General features: G+C 48.8%; 2 protein-coding genes across 2 annotated transcripts; one reads left to right on the top strand and one right to left on the bottom strand.

Annotated features, from left to right (window-relative positions):
• Positions 1-6,576: 6,576 nt before the first annotated feature.
• C8R40DRAFT_1071626 (uncharacterized protein) lies at positions 6,577-11,345 on the top strand (the record flags this gene model as incomplete). Its single annotated transcript, XM_046226354.1, has 16 exons — positions 6,577-6,648; positions 6,729-6,980; positions 7,025-7,279; positions 7,322-7,534; positions 7,582-7,863; positions 8,036-8,280; positions 8,318-8,725; positions 9,109-9,161; positions 9,253-9,296; positions 9,413-9,447; positions 9,664-9,797; positions 9,828-10,006; positions 10,111-10,340; positions 10,517-10,656; positions 10,697-10,761; positions 11,142-11,345. 16 exons carry the CDS (start codon positions 6,577-6,579, stop codon positions 11,343-11,345), a joined length of 2,811 nt encoding a protein of 936 aa, XP_046083799.1.
• Positions 11,346-18,408: 7,063 nt separating this feature from the next.
• Positions 18,409-19,013, bottom strand: C8R40DRAFT_1173468 (uncharacterized protein; the record flags this gene model as incomplete). Its single annotated transcript, XM_046232022.1, has 2 exons — positions 18,409-18,707; positions 18,773-19,013. The coding sequence occupies 2 exons, from the start codon at positions 19,011-19,013 to the stop codon at positions 18,409-18,411; spliced, it is 540 nt and encodes a 179-aa protein (XP_046083798.1).
• Positions 19,014-20,720: the final 1,707 nt, after the last annotated feature.

Genomic DNA, 20,720 nt, shown 5'->3' with positions numbered 1-20,720 from the left:
TTCTGGGAGATCGTGATGGATTTGGAGATCGGGTCTTGGAAAATGGTCATTCCCAAGAGAACACCCGAATTAACTTCGCTTGACTCCCATCTCTTTCCTAAGTCCGCAATAGCTTTCTTTCTACCATCTTCGGATGAAGAGGCACCATTCACGTCGTCGCCATATGTAGTGGAAAGGGTATATTCATCGCCTATGCGACGATATCGTACGCAGGGATCGGCTCTTGAAGCAATATACCCGTCCTCCTGATATCCTTTTCCTAATGTATCCTGCCAGTCGTGGCTACCCTGCATCGTGCCATAAATCGACTTGTTCAGTTTACACACCTTGTGCTCTTCCCCTTCTTTGACAAATCCTTCAGGCTGTTTCATATACACGTCGTGGTTGATAGGAGAGTTCAAGAAAGCTGCTTTGAAGTCCACTTGGAACATAAAAAGACCGAGGACTGCAATAATCGCAAGAACTATGCGGACAGATTCCATACGCGCAACCGCACCATACGTTTTATCGTAATCGACACCTTCGATCTGGGTAAAGCCCTGTGCAACATATCGAGCTTTACGTTTCGCAACCTCGCCATCTTTGGACCATTTGATTGCATAAACCCATCTCCCTCCTGTGACGTTCGCATTCGGGGGCAGATCCACTAAAGTCCAGCAATTCTTTTCTATCAGGGTGTCGTATTCAGTTTGCATTGGAGTCCTCCAGAGTTCGGGACGACGCATCGCCTGTTTGTACGTATTCGGGACCCATTTATCGCTTGATTCAGCAGCGAAAGCGAATGGAGCATTTGCCACCATCGCCAGAGGATTTTCGTCGAGTTCGTCTATACCACCAGAATCACGAGCCCACGCGAGGTTCCGTTTGAAAGCAGATCGTTCCCTCTCAGCTGATTCCTCGAATTGGATTTGACGAACTGATGGTTCTCGTATACGAGCACTACGTCTCGGACCAGTCTCTGGTTCTGGATTTGGTATCGGTAAGGGTTGAGCAAGTGGTTGATCCGCGAAAAGTTCGGGTAGTCCTTCGTAATTAGGAGTAGGAGGTGTGGTAGGTGTTGAGGGAATGGATGCGACTGAGGTGTCAATTTGATTTTCGTTAGCCGGGATATCAGGCACGGCATCTGGAGCCGAACCGACGTCGACATCAACAAATACTTCACCATCAACTTCATCTGGTACTGCGGGGGCAGATCTGCGAGGATCCCCTTCTTCAAATACGACGCTGCGGGATTCGTGGAATGTTCTGGTCTGAGGCAGCCAGATTCTATAACCTCTTCTTCCAATATACCCAACAAATCGCCCCTCGACAGCTTTAACACTTAATTTCCCATCCGTCTGGATTGCATCCAGTGTAGCCCAGCATTTGCAGCCAAAAGGTCGGAGATGGGAAACGTCATGACGCTTCTTCGTGTATATTTCAATTGGCACCTCGTTTGGGAAACGAGAAGAGGGAATGAACGCGTTTACGTAGCAAAAGGTGAGTGCTGCTTCAGCCCACATCGAAGGGGGAAATCCGGCGTCAACTAAGAAAGTCCTGACCCCATCTAGTACAGTCCTATTCGCTCGTTCGGCTACGCCATTGGCTGAGGAGGATCTTGGTGGAATCATTTCGATTACAATACCATGTTCTCGGCAGTAATCTCGGAACCACCCATTATCAAACTCTCCACCACCATCTATCCGGAATATCAACACCTTAAGGCCTGTTTGTCGCTCCGCCATCGTACGCCAGTCATGAATTGCTGTTAGGACCGTCTCTTTCCGCTTGTTTGTTAGAAAAGTCGGAGCTTTGACAGACGAACGCCCATCAGTCGCAAGTAACATCCACGTTGCGCCGCCAATACTCTGCGTTCGAGTTGGACCGAAAAGATCAAGATGGATACGTTCGAGGACTTTAGTTTCGTGTGTAAGTTTCTCATCAAATGGTCGGTGAGTCGCTTTCCCTAAGATGCATGGTTCGCATTTACCAGCTACTTTCTTAGAGGTGATTTGCAAGCCGTCGACCAGGTTGTGCCTCTGCATCAGGAGTATTCGATCAATAGCTGGATGGCCAAGTCTGCGATGCCAAGTATGAATGTCGACAGGTTTATTAAGAGACCTAGCGAAGTTTGCAAATGAGGGCGTGAAGTGGGCTTGTACTTCATACATTGTGCCCTTTCCTTCGCCCTGCATAATAATGTTTCCATTCGCGGTTCGTACGGTGAGTGACCCTCTACCCCATTCTCCTTTCATTCCTTTCGCGTCCAACGTTCGCAACGAGATTAGGTTGTGATGAAAGGATGGAGTATGATACACGTCATGCAGTCGGCATCTTCTCCTTATTCCATCCACTGTTGTCTCGAATTCCACAATACCTTTCCCATGAATCTCGAATTCTCCTGCCTTTCCGGCAATCGCTGACTTCCCTGCCTTTCCATACAGATTCTCATACTCAATGAAATCATCCCTTCGCACCCAGAAATGATCGCTGGCAGCTGAGTCTAAAAAAGTTTGAGGTACTTGTGGTCTCGAGGCAGCATATAGTAAAGTATTTTCATTGTGAGCCGAACAAGCAGTACATCCGTCAACGTTCGAGAATTGATCGGGAATCGAAGATTCTAATACGTCTATGTTGTGCGTAACCTCTTTATTTGCACCATACCCTGTTGATACTGACATACAGTTTCTACAGGTATGGGCATTAGGAAGTTGGGTAGACGAAATGGGTGTTGAGGGTGACGTACACAAATCGAAGAGTTCCATGATAGTATGATTTCCACCGTCGCTAGCGTAGTTCGCAGTCTGAATTACTGGGGTTTCGGCTTTCTTAGGTCCTCCCCCTTCATTACCGCCACCGGGTGCCCAACATTTTTCAATCATATGAGTGCGACGTCGACGAGGAGGGCAGTTTGGATTCGTACACGCAGGGTGGTCCTTCTTGGGAGCAGACGCAACATTTGCCGAGTGGAAGGAGGCCATCTCCTGAGCTATGAGAGCACGAACTTGACTACGCTGTCGGATGTCCTCCTCATCCTCCTTCTTATTGTCGTATACTTGACGAAGGTGGATAAATGCGTCATCGCTCGAGGTTCCCTTGACATTGATTAGGAGATCTCTCCACGACTTCGGCATGGATGCGATTACAATAAGTCGGAATTGAGAGTCGAGACAGGAACCGCCCAGGTTACGAAGCTCCTTTAGGTGATTCTTCATGGTCTTTTCATGTTCCTCAATGGTCGTATTATTGGGGTCAAATCGAGCGGACCGGAGTTTAGTGTCAGCCTGGTGTACGCGCATTTCATCCCGTCTCTCATATTTCTTCTTTAATTCAGCCCAGATATGATACGCAGGTTTTTCACGTTCGACGCCTAGCCCAACGGGATCGACAATATTGAGGTAAATTATGCTGGCGGCCATCCTGTCACGTTGACGCCATTCATGCGGGAAAGGGGTCGGACTATACGCAGGTGTAGATGTGGACGCAGGAGGATATAGTGTAGATGTGGATACATAACCACCAACAGGAGGCCGAATAATGGTGCCGTCAAGATATCCTTCAAGTTCCCGAACTTCAATATGCGCGAGGACTTGGTCTTTGAAGACTCGCCATGTATTCTCGCCGGTCAATTGGGATGATTCGGGGAAGCGCGGGATCGACAGCGAACTAGCTGTGGAGGACATAGCTTCGAAGATAAGGATTGACTATAGTCGATGTATTAGTTTCGTCTCTTAAGCTCGGTTGAGCTCCAGTCTCATAATCTGTTGGGTAAGTTCTCAGTTGATAAGGAAGCAACTTAGTGTATATATATCTAAGTACCTGTTGGGTAAGTTCTAAGGTACTTTAGTAAGGCTAGAAAGAAAAAGAAAAATAAACAATCTCACCTCAGTTGATAAGGAAGCAACTGAGGGAGTATAAAGTAATGTATCGAGTATATATGGTGATCGAGAGGCAAATAGGAGTAGAAAGAAATCGGTGGCCGGAAAAGAAAGTCGCACAGATCAAAGCTAAGCATACGAAGTATTAGTCTAACATGAATGAATGAATGAACTTTGCCCAAAGCCCAAAGCCCAAGCCCCAGACACTGAGACAGATTGGTATTAAGTAAGGTAAACAGATGAGGGAGCAAGAACCAGACTGTCTTCTGTCAAGTTGTTTCTGGGTTCTACATCATAGGTGGTTGAGGATAACGTGTACGACCTAGTAATGACAGGTTAAAAGAAATACAATGATTTTTAGAAGCCCTTCAAGCATACAAGAGTGCATAGAGTAGTACTAGTAGTAGTAGTAATTCCTCCTTGAACTTGAGCAGTGATCATGGTAATTTTCACAACACTGTCCTCACTCCTCACTGGGGGAACGACGGTTCCAAATTCCGAATTCCAAATTTCAACTTTATAAGGAAGGTTTTCAAGTTCAATTTCAGAATCACTGGTAACTTGAATGCCATGATGGTAACTTTGAGGGTCTATGACTTATGTTCCGCAGGTCACTGACTCTGAAAGAGGAGTGAGTCTGAAAGAAGAGTTTGAAAGACGAGTCTGTCAGAGGACTCGGTCCTTGTAGGTCCTTGTTCGCACCAAATGGCAATCAAAACTTGTCATGAGTTTTTCATGATGGTAAGTACTTACATAGTGTCCTAGTAGTCTGTCCTAGTCTGTCCTAGTATGTCCTAGTATGTAATACAAATGTGCAATGCTTTTCGAGGGTTCTGCCAGTGGGCTCCGGCACACTCAGGCTGCAGCTGGTTTGCAGTCTCAGTTTGCAGCCTGGTTCCTGAGAATAATGCCAATGTGAATGTGAATGATGTGAATGTGCAGTGCAGTGCTTTCGGGATTTCTGAGGGTTTCCGGTGCACTTGCTCAGAGCTTGCTTAGAGATGCTCAGAGATGCCTCAGGCCCTTAAGTTCAGGGTGGGTCTAACAAGGTTTAACGAGTCAAAGTTCATCTTGGTTCTTGAGTGTAATACACATTTCCCAAATCTAATGGCCAATGGCAAATGCATTTCAGGGTATAAAAACGGACATGGCATTTGTTCTATAAAAACGGACATGGCATTTGTTCTATAAAAACGGACATGGCATTTGTTCTACATATAAAAACGGACTTAATATTTCAGAGGAAAGCCGACCTGAGTAGTAGTGAGTAGTAGTGAGTGAGTGAGTGAGTTAGTACACAGCTTATTCAGCCTTATTCAGCGTTATTCAGTCTGAGACAGCCTGAGATAGCGTGAGATAACAACTTAGCATGAGATAGCAGGTTGAAGCTTGAAGTATGAGATAACAACTTCGCAGGAGAGGGCTACATAGTACATAGTACATAGTACAGTAAGTCAGTGTGTCAATGAGTCAGTGGGTGGGTGGGTCAGTGAGTCTAGGACTGGGACAATACGAATATGAAGATTAGGGGTCGAATTCGAATTTTAGTCTATACTATACTATACTATGCTATTCAAAGAGGGTTGAACTGGGGAGTTTGAAGGACATCTGTAAAACCTGTATTTTCGGCTAAGAGCTCGAAAGCAGCTGACAGCACTGTCCAGCTGGGAGTGCTTTCAGTGCTGGACAGCGCTCTCTAGCTAGTACCCTTGCTCTCGCGAACATCCAGGTTTTGCAGATGGAGTTTGGAGTTGGATTTAGGTGTGGGTAGATGTAAGTAGGATAAAGTAGATAAAGTAGGATGAAGTATGTATGTAGTGAAAATGTTTATGAAAATGTTTATGAAAAAAGGTGGGATGGGGCGGGGTAGGGTGGGATAGGGTGAACATAATGACATGTTGGATGGATAGATAGAAATAGATGGAATATAATAGATATAGAGAGTACTTCGGAAGCTCGTTGGGGAATAGAGAGTGGTTATACCTTATACCTTATACCATGGTCCATCGTACTTGTCCTTTGAGTTTTGTTTGTGATAACACCGACACTGCTCAGCCTGTTCGACACCCTTCACCCTGTTCATCACCCCACACTCCACCCCACTGCATCGTAGAGTATAGACAACCTCTTCTCCTCACCTCCCCTCCTCCCCACCCTCTCCCCTTCCCCTCTCATCTCATCATATGAATCTTCTTTTTCTTCTTTTTCTTCTTTTTCTTCTTCAAGTTCCTTCTCATTCTCTCCCTTCCCCTTCCTCTTCCCCCCTTCCCCTTCCCCCCTTCCCCTTCCCCCCCACCTTTCCTCACCTTCCCCCAGCTTTTAGTACATTAGTACATTAGTACATTAGTACATCACACATCACACATCACACATCACACAGTACACTAGGCACTAGGTACTAGGTATTGCTCACAAACAGGTAAGTCTCACGAACAGGGTACGTCTCACAGGGTACGTCTCACAAACACAAACACACCAAGCACATACCAGTGTCCGTCGAGTTTAGTAACATACGTACATATATACGTACATACATATAGCGAAATAAGATGAAACGACGAAACAACGATTCTAAAACAATGATTCTAGAACAACGAAACAACGAAACGACGAAATAAATTGAGAACCGCGTTCATGGACAGTGAAAACGACTGAGATATGTATTCGCCCTTCTTCTTCTTCTTCTTCTAACCCAACGTACCAAAGTACCGAAGTACCAATGACCACCCTTCCTAAATCCCAAATCCACCCAAATCCACCCGAGTCCACCCAAAACCACCCAGATCCAACGGTTCGAGGGTTCTAGGGTTCCAGGGTTCTCTGGTTCCAGGGTTCTAGGGCTCCAGGGTTCTCGGGCTCTCAGGTTCTCAGGTTCTCAGGCTCTCTGGTTGGGTTCTCGGCTTCACGGGCTCTCTGGCTCTCTGGCTCTCCGGTTCTCCGGCTCTCTGGCTCTCCGGTTCTCCGGCTCTCGACTTCTCTGGTTCTACCGTTCTCGGCTTCACGGGTTCCCGGGTTGGGTCCTCGAGTTCACGGATTAAACCCCCCATGCACCAACGCGTCCCACGCGCTCTGCGTCGTGCCCTCGAGGACTTGGATGAGTTTGGTTTTGGGTTTGGTTTGAGTGTTGAGAGGATTCGAAGGATTCGAAGGAGTCGAAGGAGGATTAGGAGGAGGAGGAGGATTCGAAGGAGGATTCGAAGGAGGAGGAGGAGGAGGTGGAGGAGGAGGAGGTGGAGGATAAGGAGTCGAAGGAGGTGGAGGAGGTGGAGGAGGAGGAGGAGGTGGAGGTTCTGGGGCTGATGCTGGTGCTGGTGCTTGGCTGTTCGGAGGGGCTGGGCTGTGGGGATCAGGTGCCTGTGCTGGTGAGGGTAGAGATGCTGGTGCTGGTGCTGGTGGGGGAACGGGTACGGGTAGAGGTGCAGGTGAATGTGAATGTGCAGGTGCAGGTACAGGTGCAGGTACAGGTGCGAGGAAAGGGGAAGGGGAAGGTGCGAGGAAAGGGGAAGAAGAAGGTAGGAAACTCGAAGAAGAGACTCGCACAACCGTCGAGTGGGGATGAGGAGGATTCAGAGGAGGAGGAGGAGATAATCCACCACCACCACCCCCTCCATAACCCCCACTACCACTACCCCCTTCTCCTCCGCCCCCACTACCCCCACCCCCTCCATAACCACCGGGTAGATCCGTATTCCCAAAGCCGCCGAGTCGATCCGTATTCCTAAAGCCGCCCAGCGGATCCGTATTCGCAGACTCGACACCGTCCTCCAACGCGCCGGGGGGCCTAGTACTAGGTCGGGGAGCGTGTATGGCTGAGCTTGGATCGGGTATGTGTATGTCGTCCTCTTTCTGCTTCGACGACGATGGGGATGATGGGGATGATGGGGATTGGGATGACGACGATGCGTGCTGCAGCGGCAACGACGGCGCCGAGGATGGGGTCGACGATGGGGTCGACGATGATGGGGGTGGGGATTGGGATTGGGATTGGGATGGTGGGGGTAGTGGTGTGTGTGGGTGTAGAGGCGTACCACCCGCCGAGTGTACCCTGGACACAGCCTGAGCACCGATAGAACTTGAACGGGTGAACAACCCCGGTCTTCTGGGGTAATAGTTGAACGGACTTGGTGCCCCCGCTCTACTTGTTTGGTATGATTGGTATTGGATGTTATACGCTGGAGTACCGGATCCCGACCCAGATCCAGATGCGGATCCAGATGCGGATGCGGAGGTTGTGGTTGTGGTTGTGGTTGTGGTTGTGGAGTGCGTCCCGTGACGCGGTGTCGTGGGTGTTGGTGGGAGTGTGGGACGTTTCTGGTGTAGATGAGGAATCAACGAAAGGATTAAAGGATGGAAGGATGGAAGGATGGAAGGATGGAAGGAATGAAGGAATGGAAGGAATGAAAATAGAGGAATGGAAGGAAGGGTGAGTGGGTGGGTGAGTGTGTGAGTGAATGAGTGAGTGAATTTGGGAATTGGGAATTTACGAATTGGGAAAAGGGAAAGGGGAATAAGTTATCGATCAAGTGGTATGATCCTAAAGATCCTAGTAAGAAACTCAAGTACTCACCGGGGCGAGAATACTCCCCAACGCCAATCTCAACGCATCTCTGGCGTGGTCGTGGTGCAGCGGCGGGGGCGGGGGAGTTGGAAGACTACCACTACCACTACCACTACCACTACGAGGCGGGGGAGGAGGAGGAGGAGGGGAATACTGTTGTTCTGATGGTTGTTGTTGTGATGGTTGTTGTGATAGTGGTTGTGTTGGTCGTTGTTGTCGTTGTTGTTGTTGATGATGATGCTGAACGTCGGGGGTGGAGTCAATACTGTAACCCATCGGGGTTACTCGGACGACGACGTCTGAGGCTGGGGTGCGTGGGGTGTTGGACTGGATAATGTCGAAGAGAGATAGGAGTGGAGGAATGAAGGAATGTTCAAATTCAAACGCGTTCAAACGTTCATCGAGGAGGGAAGGAGTGGAAGGTGGAGGACAGAACGAATCAACGAATCAACACGTCAACACATCAACACGTCAACATCATTTACAAAATACACACGACACGACACTCAACTCACCACCATCGTGAATCGTGGTTCGTCACCCGATCCACTATATCTATCACTATCACTGTCACTATCACTATCAGAAAGCAGAAATCAAAAATCAGAAATCGGATTGGTTTCGATCCTGAGCGCTGAGGCCTGAGCGCTGAGCGGTGTGGTAGTAGTAGTAGTGCTAGTGAAACCTTGAAAGCCGAAACGCCGAAACGCTGAAACCTGGTTGGGTTGGGTTGGTTGGGTTGGTGGGTGAGTAGGTGAGTAGGTGGGGAGGTGGGGAAAGGGGTTGAATAATTCTGAGTGGGACACTGTGGGGTGCTTTCTTCGTATATATATACAGTACATACACACCCCGGAGCACTCCCAGAGCACCCCCAAGCACCAGTGAGTTGAAAGTTGAAATAAGATAAAGGTAAAGGGTGCGATGAACTCTAAAGCTAGAGCTAGAGCTTGAGCTAGAGCTTGAAGAGGAATCTACAGGTATCCCTTTTTGTATGTAGGCAGAGTTGAACGTTGTATCAATTGTGATAGCTGGGTGCGATAATGATAATGATACCTGGGTTGCGAATCTGCGATAATACCCCCCACATTTCCCCGCATTTCCCCCCTACTTCCCCCACGACCCCCGAATCTCGGCGATTCTCGGTCCGTCTCACAGATTGGATTTTACACGTGATATACGGCAACTACATATGGCAACTGCATACTACCTTTAAGCACTTCAGATACATACATAGATTTTTGATTTCAGAATCTTAGAATCCAAACACAAATGCAAATACAAATGCAAATGCAAGAATGCAAATGCAAACGCAAGAATGCAAATGCACAGACAAACGCGGATTGACATTGACATAGACAAATGCAAATGCAATTCCCCTGAATGTGAATTAACATTGACATACCTCAGCCCAGTACTTTCTGTGCTCCCGAGAGAGATCGCGCGGGATTTGAGGATGTTGGATGTTGGTGGGGTTTTTGGAGGGAAGAGAGGTCGGGGGAGGGGAATAGGAGGGGAGGGGGTGGGGGGGAGAGAGAGAGAGAGAAGAGAGAAGAGAGAGAAGCGAGAGAAAAAGTGGGAGGTGCGGGAGGAGGTGGGTTGGTAGTGGAGAATGTTATTCAGTTCGTGTGTGGTGTGTGGGGAGTATACTAAGAAGGAGAAGGATCGTAGAGGGGATAAAGATGATAGAGACAACAGAGACAAGATAGAAACAATGGAGGAGACAATGGAGAAAGGGATGTCAGAAAGGAAAGGAAGGTCGAAAAGGAAAGGAACGTCGGAAAAGAAAGGGACATTGGAATCATCAGAATGGGTATCTATCTGGACAGAGGATGTTTGAGGAGGGTTTGTGAAATTGGGAATGGGAATCTGGAGTTGGAGTTGGAGTGGGAGTTGGAGTTGGAGTGGGAGTTGGAGTTGGAGTTGGAGTGGGTTTGAAATGGGAGTGGGAGTGGGTTCGAAAAGTTTGAAATGGGGTAGAGAGCAGGGGGAGGAGGAGTCAAAGAAGAAGAACCCCTGACTATCCAAGGACCTCCTTGCTCCCACAATCCCCATTCCCACACCCCACAATTCCCATCCTCACCCCACCGGAACCCTGCACCAGCCTGTTAACTCTCGTAGACCCTGCTCAACACACCCTCCACTTGATCTCTTTACATAACGTCCCCCGTTCATTTACAATGCAAGTCCCCGGTTTGTTCACAAGTTCCCCATTTATTCGCAAGAAAGCTGATATCACAATTTGTGAGTGGATGATTCAAGCTTGCATTGGCATTCTTGGCAGCAGTGGTAAAGGAGGAAGAGGTGGTGATGGTGGTGGTGGATGGAGGTAGAGGTGCTGGTAGTGATGTTAGTGGTACAGACCTCTTCACTCCCCCTCCACACCCTCCACACATTCATATTCCCAACACGTGGAAAACCCAAGAAACACTGGCTGGTGGTGTTGTTGATAGGTGATTATGTGGGTTTGGCTGGGGGGAAGATGAAAGGAACGAAAGGGACGGATGGAAGGATGGAAGAAAAAGAGGAAAGAAAGAGAGGGAAAAACAGAAACAAAAAAACAAACAAATCATATCTAGAATCAACGCTGTGCCTACCCATACCTCTCTCCACTACCACCTCCACCAGCACCACAACAGCAAAAACAAAAACAATTAGGAAAGGGAAGAAACGATCTCGGTGTTGAAGGATATTCTTGAACGACTTCCTTTATTGCAATTCATAAGCAGATAGTTTGGGTTCGCATTTCCAGCAGCAGCAACAGCAGCAGCTGTGGAGAAGGAAGAGGTGGTAGTGGTGGAGGTGATGGTGGTGATGGTGGTGGTGGTGAAGACCTCTTCACACTCCCCCTCCACACTCCTCCTCCATGCATTCATATTCCCAACACATGGAAAACCAAAGAAACACTAGTCGGTGGTGTTGTTGATGGGTAATTGTGTGGGTTTGGCTGGGGGGAAGAGGGGAAGAGAGAGGGAGAGGGAAGAGGGAGAGAGAAAGAAAAATTATATCCAGAATCAACACCATACCTACCCACACCTCTCTCCACCACCACCTCCACCAGCACCACAACAGCAAAAACAAAAACAATTAGGAAAGGGAAGAAATGATCATGGTGTTGGAGGATTTCCTTGAATGACTTCCTCAGAGTTGTGTTAGGTACAGACTTGATATCAGGATAAGGATTGATGAGGAGGAGTTTAGGGTGTTCACTCCCCCCTTTGTCTTGCCTTTGCCCTCCCTGCCCTCCCCCTCCCCGCCAACCTCTCCACAAAACCTGGAATCCTCTGGCTCACCCCCCTCGGCATTTTCTTCTCTGATTCACACCCGGCAATGTTTTGGGCTCTCCAGGACCTGACCCCGGGTCCGGGTCCAATAGAAGGGGTGTTGATGCGGAGCGTGACTGGGTGGGTGTGTGTGGTTGTTGTTAATGTCATAAAGTACGCAGCCCCTATCATTTTCCTTTTCTCACCGTCTCGACGCCTTTACTTGTACGATACATCATCCCATCACTGTCAAACCCCCATCGATTACTGATCCATCGATTACTGATCCACCTGACCCATCTTCTCCTTCTATTGGCTTCCGCCACCTTCCTTGTTCCTAAACTGTACAGTATTACATCGTTGTTTCTCGCAGACCGGATTATGTATATATAGCCAACCCTCCACAGCCTGGTCCCTTATCTTGACCTCTCTGTCATTATCTGGGACCAGGTATGTGCTTACTTATTATTACCTATGACTACGATACTCAATATATCTCTGTCATTATCTGGGACCAGCCTGCCGCCGTTCTGCTTAGTCGCTCCGCCTTGTTGCCTTGTCCAGTTGCTCCGCCTCACCGTTCTGCTTAGTCGCTCCGCTTTCCCGCTCCGTTAGTCACTCCGCCTCTGCCGCTTCGTGACATTAGGTCAAGATCCATTACTGCACTGACAGCCTACCGATAAGGTTGTCCTTGCAGGGTCTATAGACACCACGTCTTCCCCAGTTCCGCCCGACTCTGAAACACCTGTTGACAGTATAGACTGCTCCGCACTCCCGCACGCACTTGACCCCAGAGACCAAGCTCACGCCCATAACAACGACGATACTTGGCGCGATTGCCAGTCTCAACCTTGCCCCAACGCCCTTTCAAACTCAATCCGAGAGCCACTCACTGTGAGCAATATAACCTTCCTGCCGATTCCCCAGCCCCGATTGCCTACTCCCATCATGTCGACTCCTATCCCGCCTGCCCCAAACACCTCTGCGGAGGATCTCATGGCTCAGCTCATCAGACAAGTAGCTAACCTTGCTACAGCTATGGAGGAACGCTCATCCTCTAAGTCAAGCATGAACAAACCCGAGGTTTTCAAGGGTAAAGATGGCGCTGAAGCCCGTCGCTTCATGGCTCAGTTCCAGAATTGGGCGTCAGAACAACCGGATCTCGCCAAAAGCCAAGTAAAACTCATCAAGTCCGCCTTGGGCTTCTTCACAGAAAGTGCCGGAGATTGGGCAACTCCCCATCTGCTACATTTCAATGCGGAAAATCCCCCTTTCGGAGGAAATTGGGAGGCGTTTCTGAAGGAATTTAGCCAACGGTTTGAACCAATGGACCCAGGTATGGAAGCCCGTAGCGAGATCAAGAATCTCAGGCAAAGTAAAGGACAGACAGTTGCGGAATTTGCTCAGAAGTTCAAGGATATCGGAGATCGGACTGAAATGTCTGATATTGACTTGCGGGAACGTTTCTTCACCGCATTACTCCCAGAGATCCGACAACACCTCATCACCGTAAACATTGCCCAAGGAATTGCTCCGACTCTGAAGGAGGCAATCAAACGGGCCATATCGGTGGATGTCTACCTGCACGATCCCACCATGACTGGCCGGAACTCTGGATACCCTCCCACGCATACCGCTCATACTACCCCTGCTGACCCCCACGCTATGGACATTGATGCAACCCACACCAGTAATGGGAATACTAGGGAAGCATTCCTAGCTCGCATGCGAGGACGATGCTTCGGCTGCGGTGCCCAAGGTCATGTCAAGCAAAACTGCCCACACCGAGAAACCACCTGCCGCTACTGTGGACGTCGAGGACATCTGGAAGCAGTCTGCCAAGACAAATTCATGGGACTCGGACGAGACCGAGGCCGACGCCAGCAACCTCGACGCCAACAGATATCCGCTACGGGACCCGCGCCATTCTCCCTATTCCCAAACGAATCCGTCCAAATCGCGTCCTCGATCCCAACGTCTGCTCCTGCACCCGTAACTGCTACTACGAACCCCCCTAACCAAGACTTTTCCAATCAGATTGGTCAAATAAGGGAATTACTTGATCGTGCTAACGCTATGTCCTCCTCATCCTCTGGCTTTCAACAGGGTTTTTAAAGAGGGTACCCGCTTCGGCTGCACCGAGAGTACCCCGTAATCAGTTTGTTATGTTCGCTACTTCCTCGTATGACTCGCACCCATCATGTACAATATCGTCGATCCGGGAATTAAACTCTACTTCCCCACATTTCCGAATTCATGCGAGACTAAGAGGAAGGAATCACAGTATAACAACTGCAGCCATGGTAGACTGTGGAGCTACCGCCCTGTTTTTAAACCAAGACTTTGTCACCCGGAACCATGTAAGATGTGCACCCCTCCATAAACCAATCGACGTTTTTAATATCGATGGAACACCTAACCGAGCTGGACGGATAACCCATTTTGCACGTCTAGCACTCACAGTGGATAATCAAGAGCGATGGATGGACTTTCTGATCACCAACCTAGGAGGTGAAGACATCATCCTTGGACTCCCCTGGCTACGGAAGGTAAATCCGGAGATTGATTGGGAGAAAGGACGACTTTCAGTAAAGCCTCCTCGAGTAACGATAGAAGAAGTCCCAGACGAGGAGATCTTGTACTCTCATCTAGCCGCCACTCACACAGAAACCCCGATCCTCGAACTCCCGGAACTGGAACCTCCCGCAGAAAACCCCCACGTTGAGGTGCCACTAGAAGCGACCCTTGAACCGAGTGAATCAGCAGCGGTGGAAGAACCACCAATACACCGAATTCGAGCCAATCATAAAACTCGCCGGGCATGGGTAAAAGCAGGAATTCTAGAGGAACAGACGGAGGAAGTCTGGTGCGCCGCAGGATTCACTTACTCCCAGCAGCTAGCAGAGGAAGCCAACCGAGACAAACCCGTTAAAACCTTCGAAGAAATGGTCCCTGAGCAGTATCGTGATTTCAAGAAGGTTTTCTCAGAATCCGCCTCCGAACGATTACCTGCCCACCAACCTTGGGACCATGCGATTGATCTCGTACCTGGAGCACCGGCAACCATGCGTACCAAGATTTATCCCATGTCCCTAAACGAGCAGGAGGAGTTGGATCGTTTCCTAGAAGAAAACCTACGGAAAGGCTATATCGTCCCCTCAAAATCACCAATCTCATCACCGGTCTTCTTCGTAAAGAAGAAGGATGGGAAACTCCGTTTCGTACAAGACTACCGGAAACTGAACGAGTACACTGTGAAGAACCGATACCCTCTCCCATTAGTTGCTGACATCATTAGCCGACTTCAGGGAGCCAGATACTTCACGAAGTTTGATGTCCGCTGGGGTTACAATAACATACGGATTAAGAAGGGGCATGAATGGAAAGGCGCGTTCGCAACAACCCGAGGCTTGTTCGAGCCTAAGGTCATGTTCTTTGGTCTCACAAATTCCCCTGCCACGTTCCAAGCACTTATGAATGCTATATTTGCTGATCTCATTGCAGCCGGCAAGGTGGCAGTCTACCTAGATGACATCCTTATCTTCAGTAACGATCTCGAGGAACACCGACGAATGGTACGGGAAGTATTAACCCGGTTAGAAAAGCACGACCTCTACCTACGACCCGAAAAATGCGAATTTGAACAACAACAGATTGAATACCTCGGACTCATCATCTCAGAAGGGGAGGTGAGAATGGATCCGGTAAAAGTAGCGGCTGTTCGTGACTGGCCAGTCCCTACTAACCTTCGGGAACTACGAGGGTTCTTGGGATTTGCAAACTTCTACCGACGCTTTATCCGGAATTTTGCCAAAATAGCACGACCTCTGAACGACCTGACAAAGAAAGACACCAGCTTTACCTGGACTGACACTCGACAGAAAGCATTTGATACCCTTCGAGAAGCCTTCATCTCCGCACCGATCCTTGCTCTATGGACACCAGACAGGCCTACTCGAATCGAGGTAGACGCATCAGGCTTTGCCACGGGAGGCGCCCTTATGCAGAAGCAAGACGATGGCCAATGGCATCCGGTAGCCTTCAGATCGGCATCCATGCAGCCAGCGGAACGGAACTACGAAATCTACGATCGAGAAATGCTTGCTATCATTGAAGCACTGAAGGATTGGAGGAACTTTCTAGAAGGACTCCCTCAACCATTTGACATCATTACGGACCATTCGAACCTCGAATTCTGGCGCACTGCACAAGACCTCACCCGCCGACAAGCCCGATGGGCCCTCTATCTGTCACGGTTTGACTTTCATATGATCCACCGCCCTGGCAGAGTAAACACCCAAGCTGATGCTCTCTCCCGCATGGCAGTTCATCATGTATCGGACAGCGATGATAACCGACAACAGACAGTCCTTAAACCTGGCCACTTCGTAAAAATTGCAGCTTCGATCCTACAGAACCCCTTAGAGGATCGTATCCGGAAAGCCTCAGAACGGGAAGCACAGGTATTGGAGGGTCTCAAAACAGTCAAAGAGCACGGACTACAGCGCTTGGCCAATGGGATAGCCGAATGGGAAGAAGACAATGGGTTGGTCTACTACCGAGGTCGAGTATACGTACCAGCAAACGACGACCTACGCACTGAGGTACTCCGTCAATGCCACGACCATCCAACTGCAGGACACCCCGGACTACACGGGACACTCGACTTGGTCAGTACCCATTTCTGGTGGCCTACGTTGCGCTCTTTTGTGGAAAAATACGTGGAGGGATGCGAGGTTTGTGCCCGTAAGAAGATCCAGCGACACCCACGGGCCATAACTCAACCATTAGACGTACCATCCGGTCTATGGGAAGAGGTAGGGGTTGACCTGATAACACAGCTACCTAACTCCCAAGGCTACGATGCTGTCTTGGTTTGCACAGACCTGTATGGAAAACAAATTCACGCTATTCCTTGCACCAGCTCCATCACAGCCGAAGGCGTTGCCGATATTTACTACCGAGAGATCTTCCGTCTCCATGGTCTTCCTCTTCACTTTAAATCCGACCGCGGACCCCAGTTTGCAGCTAAACTCATGCGATCCCTTCTCGCTAGGCTAGGAATTAAATCAGATCTAACCTCCGGATACCGTCCTCAGTCTAATGGCCAAACCGAACGAGCAAATCAGGAAGTAGAGAAATACATCCGTCTCTATGTAGGACGACGACAAGACGACTGGGCAGAGCACCTTCCCATGGCGGAGTTTGTGATTAACTCACGGACTCATTCTGCGCTAGGCATGTCCCCGTTCGAGCTAACCTACGGCTATCTTCCCCTGTTCAATATCCCAGTGGGCCAACGCAGCGGTATTCCAGCTGTGGATGACCGTATACGGATTCTCCGAGAAGCGCGACAAGATGCCGGAGCTGCCTTACACCTAGGAAAGAAACAACAGAAGGAGGGATACGAACGCGGGAAGCGGAAAGCTCATCAATTTAAAGTTGGAGACCTAGTCTGGCTCAGTGCAGAGGACATTAACCTTCAGCTTTCCAGTGAAAAGTTAGGAGATCGACAGCTTGGCCCTTATCGCATTCTGGAGAAAATTGGCCCTTTAGACTACCGCCTTGACCTTCCCCTATCCCTAGATCGCCTCCATCCCGTCTTCCATGTTGATAAACTATACCCCTGGAAAGGTAACTCCATTAATGGCGAAATACCAACACCACCAGAGCCGGTATACTTAGAGGATGAAGACGAACCGGAATACGAAGTAGAGGAGATCTTAGACAGCCGGGTTCGATGGAAGAAGTTGGAATATTTGGTTAAGTGGAAAGGTTACGACGCAGGGCACAACTCTTGGGAACCCGCAGCCAACCTCAGTCGAGCACCAAAAATTGTTCGGGCCTTTCATAAAAAACACCCAACAGCGGCAAAGCCTTGACCATCGAGGGCAATGGTCATAAGGAGGGGGGTAATGTCATAAAGTACGCAGCCCCTATCATTTTCCTTTTCTCACCGTCTCGACGCCTTTACTTGTACGATACATCATCCCATCACTGTCAAACCCCCATCGATTACTGATCCATCGATTACTGATCCACCTGACCCATCTTCTCCTTCTATTGGCTTCCGCCACCTTCCTTGTTCCTAAACTGTACAGTATTACATCGTTGTTTCTCGCAGACCGGATTATGTATATATAGCCAACCCTCCACAGCCTGGTCCCTTATCTTGACCTCTCTGTCATTATCTGGGACCAGGTATGTGCTTACTTATTATTACCTATGACTACGATACTCAATATATCTCTGTCATTATCTGGGACCAGCCTGCCGCCGTTCTGCTTAGTCGCTCCGCCTTGTTGCCTTGTCCAGTTGCTCCGCCTCACCGTTCTGCTTAGTCGCTCCGCTTTCCCGCTCCGTTAGTCACTCCGCCTCTGCCGCTTCGTGACAGTTAAGGGGAGGGTGGAGGGGGAGGGGGGGTCAAGGGGGTCAAAGGGAAAGTGAAGGGGTAGGAGGAGGGGGGAAAGGGGAAGGAGGGAAAGGAGGAGGAGGGGGTGGAGTGGAAGGAAAAGGAAAAGGGAAAGGGAGAAGGAGAAATGGAATTCAGACAAATCAAAGGAAAGAACCAGGAGGTAGTTAATTTGTGGGTGAGGATGTTTTGGACCCAGTGTGGAGCTTGACATTCGGGGGGTGGGGGTGGGGGTGGGACTGTGACTACTACCACTAGGACTACAATGACAATGACTGCAATGAGCAAGTTAGGGACTCAATCTCAATCTCAACCCAAGTTTCAACCCAAGTCCCAATCCAAGTCCCAATCCAACCCCAATCCCCACACCCAACCAGGTCCATTAACCATCAACCAACTCATGCTCGATTCTGATTCTGATTCCAATGAGGATGGGGAGGATGGGGAGTTTCGTCTCTCATTGGATGAGGAGGAGGGGTCCGGGTCTGGGGAGGGGGAGGGGTCTGAGTTGGAGGAAGAGTCAGGAGAGGAAGAAAAGGAGGGAGAAGAGGGAGAAGAGGGAGAGGAAGAGGAAGAGGATGGTTCCAGTTCCAGTTCCCATAACAAAGCCAAAGCCAAAGCTGACGAGTATGATGACAGAGGTGGTAGAGGTAGAAGAACACGCTCCCCCCTCTCCCCAACACACCCACACCCCCCCCTCCTCTGTCCAGGTGCAATGCCGCACATTTCCTGTGCTGTGGTAGATATGGTTGTTGGGATGGTTGAGGGGGAGGTGGAGGAGGAGGGGGACCAATGAAGGGAGGGGATGACGATGGGAGGCCGATGAGGGGATAAGGGGAAGAGGGAGGGGAGGAGATAAGAGGGATGGGGGTAAAGGAAAGGGAAGAGGCAGAAAGCAAATAAAGATGAGTTGGATGACCTTCCATAGATACTACCCTATGTGTTTGACTATGTCAAGTATGAGATTTGTTTGGTATTCATATACATCCATATCTTGTGTGGGGGATCTGTGGGTGTGTGTGTGTGGATTTTCTTGATTGGGGTTAGGGTTAAGGTGAGGGTGAAACTCGGTGCTTGAGCATTTAGCGCTTAGGCCTCAGGTTGGAATCTGTATGTACAAAAAATGAAGACTTATATAGTGACCTATCACATCTTATCGAACGAGTTAACCTCAGCGTATCGTAGAAAGCTTGTTATATAATATATATACCTATCGAACGAGTTAACTAGCATATAAATAAATAAAGTTAGAATAGACAAGGAATATATAAGTAATGAACTTACCCTCAGCGTATCGTAGAAAGCTGAGGGCGGGGGAGTTTCTAATCTACTTAATATAAATAAAATTGGCCGTCGGCGAAGAGAACACGAAACATGAGATAAGGAAAGTAAGATGAAATATTTAATATCGAAGTGTACCTGACCGGACTCGTATCGCCTGCTTTGGCCTAATGTCCATATTCGTCTAACACATCTCATACATACAAGATATACAATATATCAACTACCCCCACAGCACCCCACAGCACAATTACAATTTGGATTCAGAATTGAATAACAGCATAACAGCAGTCTGTATGTTGAAGTCTGTCCCAAAGTCCCAAAATACACCCACAACCGCCATCCCAGAGTTCAAGACTGGTGCTGGTCACCATTACCCTGATCCTTGATCCTTCCAATATCCTCAAAAAGCATTGTGAAAAAAAGACTGTGTTAAGCCTAGATGTAAACACACTGCTTACTACAAATATATATAGTCACACCTATGATACATCACACTATATATAGTATCAGTTCTGAAATCAGACCTTACCCACTTTCCCCCATCTATTTACAAAGAGTATGTCACAAAGCAGCAGAGGTGGAGTGACTAAACGGAGCAGAAGAGTGGAGCAGAAGAGCGGAGCGACTAAGTAAAATGATGAGGCAGAGCGACTAAGCAGAGCATAGGCAGACTGGTCCCAAGATAATGACAGAGAGGTCAAGATAAGGGACCAGGCTGTGGGGAGTTGGCTATATATACATAATCCAGTCTGCGAGAAACAACAATGTAATACTGTATAGTTCAGGGGCAAGGAAGGTGGTGGAAGCCGGTAGAAGGAGAAGGTGGGTCAAGTGGATCAGTAATCGATGGGGGATTGACAGTGATGGAATGTGATTGTGATGAGATGATGTATCATACAAGTAAAGGCATCGAGACAGTGAGAAAAGGAAAATAATAGGGGCTGCATACTTTATGAGATTACCCCCCTTCTTACGACCATTGCCCTCGATGGTCAAGCTTTTGCTGCTGTGGGGTGTTTCTTGTGGAAGGCCCGAACAATCTTTGGAGCATGGCTGAGGTTGGGCGCTGGCTCCCAGGAGTTATGCCCTGCGTCGTAACCCTTCCACTTAACCAGGTATTCCAACCTCTTCTACTGGACCCCACTATCCAGGATTTCCTCTACTTCATATTCTGGTTCGTCTTCATCCTCTAGGTAGACCAGCTCCAGTGGTGTTGGTATTTCTCCATTGATAGCATTACCTTTCCAGGGGTAGAGTTTGTCAACATGGAACACAGGGCGAATGCGGTTGAGGGAGATAGGGAGGTCAAGGCGGTAGTCCAAGGGTCCAATCTTCTCCAAGATTCAGTA

This window comes from Lentinula edodes (genome assembly GCF_021015755.1).
Source record: "Lentinula edodes strain Le(Bin) 0899 ss11 chromosome Unknown C8R40scaffold_30, whole genome shotgun sequence".
Classification (NCBI taxonomy): Eukaryota; Fungi; Basidiomycota; class Agaricomycetes; order Agaricales; family Omphalotaceae; genus Lentinula; species Lentinula edodes.
This window is presented reverse-complemented; position numbering and strand designations above follow the sequence as displayed.